The sequence below is a fragment of the Humulus lupulus genome, chromosome 2 (genome assembly GCF_963169125.1).
Source record: "Humulus lupulus chromosome 2, drHumLupu1.1, whole genome shotgun sequence".
Lineage (NCBI taxonomy): Eukaryota > Viridiplantae > Streptophyta > Magnoliopsida > Rosales > Cannabaceae > Humulus > Humulus lupulus.
In genome coordinates, this window is record NC_084794.1 from 284,998,220 (window position 1) to 285,003,482 (window position 5,263).

At 35.3% G+C, this 5,263-nt stretch overlaps 1 protein-coding gene across 1 annotated transcript; it reads right to left on the reverse strand.

Moving 5' to 3' along the window:
* Positions 1-300: 300 nt before the first annotated feature.
* On the reverse strand, positions 301-5,039 carry LOC133819606 (probable inactive DNA (cytosine-5)-methyltransferase DRM3). The gene is made up of 11 exons (XM_062252895.1): positions 4,830-5,039; positions 4,242-4,336; positions 4,033-4,161; positions 3,816-3,912; positions 3,536-3,582; positions 3,267-3,374; positions 3,091-3,190; positions 2,757-2,869; positions 2,542-2,644; positions 2,231-2,310; positions 301-1,894 (listed from the first exon to the last, which is right to left on the reverse strand). Exons 2-11 carry the CDS (start codon positions 4,242-4,244, stop codon positions 530-532), a joined length of 2,145 nt encoding a protein of 714 aa, XP_062108879.1. The 5' UTR covers positions 4,245-4,336; positions 4,830-5,039; the 3' UTR covers positions 301-529.
* Positions 5,040-5,263: the final 224 nt, after the last annotated feature.

Below are 5,263 nucleotides of genomic sequence, written 5' to 3' on the forward strand. Positions count from 1 at the left end.
TTTTTATATCTTTATTTATGTGTTTTTGTAGTATATTAATAAATTTTTTAATTTTTTAAATTTAATTAGGATATTGTTTAATATTTTAAATAATAAATATTATACAATATTTTAATTTACATATAATTTACTAAGAACGGGAATTAGAAATATAAATAGAAATGGAGGATCACTCCCCGCTAATTCTCCGCCAGTGTGCATCCCTACTAATTTCATGTCCTGGCCAATTATTACTATTATTATTAAACTTTATTCCGGAAAAAAAAAACGAACAACAAAATTGAAACGTTATAGACTCAGTGAAATACTAATTAGATTTCTTCTATAAAAAAAAAAAAAAAGAAAAAAAAAAGACCAATGTGGCAGGACAGAAAGTTTGGGGACAACAAAGCCTCCCAAAAAAAGTTTTATATATGCCTCTTTAACCCTTTACTTTTCCAATACCACAAGGCCTAAGCAAATAAATACTAATTTGCTTTCTCATTAAAACAAATAGACTGACACAATTCATGATACAGAACTAAGTTGGTCACCTCTTCTTATCAAGCACAGTCCTTACACATTGGAGAATCCGAACATACTCACAGAACAGCGAGAAGTCGAATCCGGTGATAGTGTCGCCATCAATGGCGGCTTTTGAACCTGAAGATTGAGTGCATGGGTTTTGACAAATGACAAAGTCAAAACCACCAAATTTATCAAACATACTTGAAAGCCTGCTACTTGTTAGCCTCTGAATATCTTGAACTTGCATCAACTCACCACGTTGTCCAGTTCTCTGCCACCAATTCTTGAGAACCCTTCTTTTAGTTTCAGAAGTCTCAACAGATACAACACTTTTTAAACGAATGCCAAGCCGGTGCAAAGCAATTTCTGCCCCACCAATTCCACTGAAAATAGACAACACTGTTAAGCCTTCTGGGTACATCGCCTTCAAAACAGACAGGTGGTATCCCAAAGTATCTGTCTGAAAGCAATATTTCAATGATTGAAATCTTTCCATTAAACTACTATATGCTTGAGTGTGATTCGAAGGGTAACCTAAAATACTTTCTAAACACTCAGGACTGATAGGTCCCAACTTGTTATGGCCAACCCACATGAGATTTAATGATCGACACTGATGAAGCATGTTCCTTTGTTGCTCAAATGGGAGCATTCCATTAGAGTTGGCGAGTGTATTTCTAAGTCTATCACACAGCATAGATACACCATTAACTTCAGAGCTGATGCAGTTCAATTGTTTGCGTGAATCCCAGTCAGGCCACCATTTCTTTGTATCTGGTATTGCCTCTTGTATGGTCATTGGTGGCTTCGGAAGGATGTGAAATCTGTCTTCAGTTGGGAGATTGTGTATGTAGCCTTCTTTCCTACTCAAAGCCGAGAAAAAATGCGTATTTACAAATTCAGGCTCCAAGTTGTACAGGAACTTCGAGATTTTTACCCAAGAGTCGTGAGATAAATTCCCAAGATTTGCATACAAGAAATATGGAGATTTAGCCACCACTCCATTTAGAATCCTACGTGGACTGGGGTTAGGCATTGCCTGATTGGTGAAGTCATGGTCAACTTTTTCTTCATGCCAGGTTGGGCCAAGGAAAGTACTGAAATCATCATCATACTCTTGTTTTGGCCTTTTCCCTCTATGACTTTCATTATATTCTGTTCGCCTGAACTGAGGAACAGTATCAAAACAACCATCTAGCTGCTCTTGTTTAGGTCTCTTCCCCACCAAGCCTCTGTCTACATTAGCATTCATCTGTTGAGAAATTGCATATGAAGAAGAAGCCTCTGTTTTCACTCTTGTCGAGCCAAGTGCAGGATTTCTCGCCAAAGCAGAAGTGCGGTCATTGATTGTGGTGAATAAACCATTTGCACCAGTAGTAATCATGGGCTGCACCATTTTTACACGGTTTAGTAAACCAATAAAAATCTAGAATATAGTCGACTTGCAAAATCAAAAATTGAGCACACTGAGTATAACCATTAGAAAATAATTTTATTTGAATTTATTGGAATTAAAATCAAAACAGACCCTCAGACGTAAAAACAATAACAATCTAGCCTAGTATACATCTCAAACTCGAGAAACAAAACCATTAGATATTAATGAGAGCAATATGCAAACCAACCATCAGGAAAAGAATTATCTAGGACTTACAGAAAGCAAGGTGGTTAATAAGCTAAGAAAATTCAGACATAAATAACTGAAAATAAAATTAATCTAAACCTTATCTTCTCTAAAACAGCCATCAGCACTCTGACCAGAAAAAATTGAATCCGCAAGCTCTGAGATTGGCACTCCAGGACCTGGAAGAAGAAAAAAAAATATATGATCAATAACCAAAAGGTAGAATAAATTAAATAAGTCAAAATTTAAATTAGCATAGCCGATTCTAAAAAGATTTTAATAAGATGAAAATGACTAGTTACCATTACCCTTTCACAAATAAACAGTTAATTAATTTCAAACATTATTAGATATTATGTTCAACTTTCCCCATTCTGTCATGGAAAATAACTGATATTAAAAGAACTCACCAAACTTTTCGATTGCCCAAGAAACTTCAGTCTCAGAGAAACCCATCTCAAGCAAATAAAGTGTTTTATCCATAGTGCCAAACAAAGTTTCGTTATTTAAATCCTGAAAGAAAGAAACAGAGTAAGCAAGCCATTAATTCTAGCCAGCAAGCACACTACTATTCCCCAACATCCAAAGATGTGTATTACTACTTAATGCAAGAATCATTCAGGACCTCATTTTTCTCTTCTCTTTGATGATCTGTATCATCATTTTCCTCATCAAACTTCTCAGCTATCTGGGCAGCAGCAATGAAGTCCACTATTTCATCAATCGGGGTATCTGGACCTGATATGCAACTAATTGAAATCAACTAAAGCTATGTTGATATGTTGTGTTGATAAAATATGGAATAGGAGCAATTTTAAACATATGGCAGAAAGAAACACAAGGACCAGGCCATGAAATTCAATTAGTAGTATCAGTAAGCTGGTCAAGTGGTGGCGAGAGCGGAGAACAATAAGATAACTACAATGCTATGCCAAAAATTGTCTACAAAATAAACATACCGAGCTTATTCATTGCAAATTTAACTTCATCTACAGAAAATTTCATCATCAATAAGGAAGCTGTTTTTTCTTCAGCGACTCCAATGGGTAAGTCAGGCTCCTGCCATATTGAAGACTCAGTTCTGAGTATTCTACACAAATAAGGAGGCACAAGTAGAATTCTGAATATTGAATACCTCTTTCGGCTGAAAGAAAGTGGATACTTCTGGTGGACTGCTTACAACTTTGTCACCAAATAAACTATCCAAAGAATCTGAAGATGCAGAGTTTGCTTTCTGAGGATCCTGTCCATTCCAAGAGAGTTAATTATTAGCATAATTAAAGAAAAAGCTTCACCTTCTCCTGATATGAATTCACAAGCTAGAAGAAAAACTATATTTCTCTATGTTAAAATGTTTTAAACCTTGCTGTATAGGTTTAATAAAAAAAAATGACCTTCACTTACTGAATAAGCAAAGAGTGTGTCCAATAGCAATTCAACATCGTCTTCTCCTAAATTTAAGAAGATTAAGCAGCAGCCATTAAAATTTCAGTAAAAACACCAACATTAAAATGGAATTGTAGAATCTACATGCATATAAAGTGATTTAAATGAGAAGAAGAAAAAAAAAAGGGAAAACTTCAGTGCAATATGTTCAGTCCTGCAACATGATAATTCCATAGTTCACTCCAACAAGCCCAGCTCATTCTAAGCAAGATAAACTTCAGTGTCATAAATAACTTACCCTTCTCCAAAATCACTTCGTCAACAAGAGATGGTCGGAATCCCATCCCAATGAGGGACGATCGTGCATTGCTTCCAGACGAACTTGCAACATTCTCCTGGAATTTGACAAGGAAGTTAAGGAATAGATAAGGAAAACATCTGCAGCACTATCTTTTAACAAATGGAACAATATACAGTATATGTGTATATAGGGGTATCCGGGAAAGAGGGTATACCCCAAAATGCGTGGGGAAGGCAGTTTGAGATGGAAAGTCAAAATCTAAAATTTCATCCTTGGGAATGACAGCCTCTTGGTGTTCCTGATCAGAGGAAATTTTACTGCTTGAAGGGTTTGTAAAATCCACCTGCAGACATAGAAATACATAATAAAAATGATATTCGATTACTTATTAAGGAAGACGAAGTCCCTAACAATGAAGCATACCATTTTAACAAAAATGGAAGGAAAAAAAACAAGGACAATCTTCAGCCCACAGGTGTTCAAGGGTCAAGCTTTATAGTCAGGCCTTCTCCTTGCAACTGCAACAGACAGAAATATATGTAAATACATAAAATTTAGTTAACCCTGAAAACAGTATATAGAATTAGAAGTTGAAATGCAAAGCACTAAAATTTGATGTTGCATTAACAAAAATGGCGGCCAAAAAATTATTGAGGAATTTTATAATGGTGAAGAAGTGGCGGAACGGAAGAATTCTGGGCAATTTTGTAAATCAGTTAAGGACTGTAATTACAAACTCTGAACTCATTTTTCATTCGAACAAATTCCATTCAATTATTAACATTATTTCAAAGAATATTAAAAAGAAGATCTTTTTTTTTCTTTTTTCACGAGTACATTCTAGGGTACCTCCGTATCAACTACTACAATTTCTAGTCTCAAAATCACAAGGTTAAGCGGAGATAGCCTAGTTTCAAATTTCTTCTTCTTTTTTCTTTCGTTTTTCCGTACTCATAAGCAAATTGCTTTAACGAACAAGGTCAAATGAACAGGGTCGTCGAGACATCGTACCTACACAGAGAAAGGGAGCGTGGAGGAGGAATGGCCGGTCGATAGAAGCGGCGCGTGGGGAAGACGCTCTCAGCCCCTGTCTTGAAAGAATCTTGTGGAGGCCGAGAGAGAGATTGTGTCAGTTTAGTTTGATCTGTAATTTTACAAAAGTGTGTGCGGGCAACGCATGACTCGCACGTGTCTCTGATGAATACTCGAGACATAATTGCTTTTTTTTTTTTTTTTTTTGGCAAATAGCAATTGAGCTCCTTCTTTTATACTAATATTATAAGTTAGAGCACTTATTGCATAAGTTAAAATATGTTATTATTTATAATATAGATAAAAAATAGTTAAGTAGTCTTTTATTGGATGATGTAAAGTTATATTTTTTTTACTCAAATGAATAGTATTTCTTTATATGTAGTGAAATACTATTCATCAAGCTATAAATA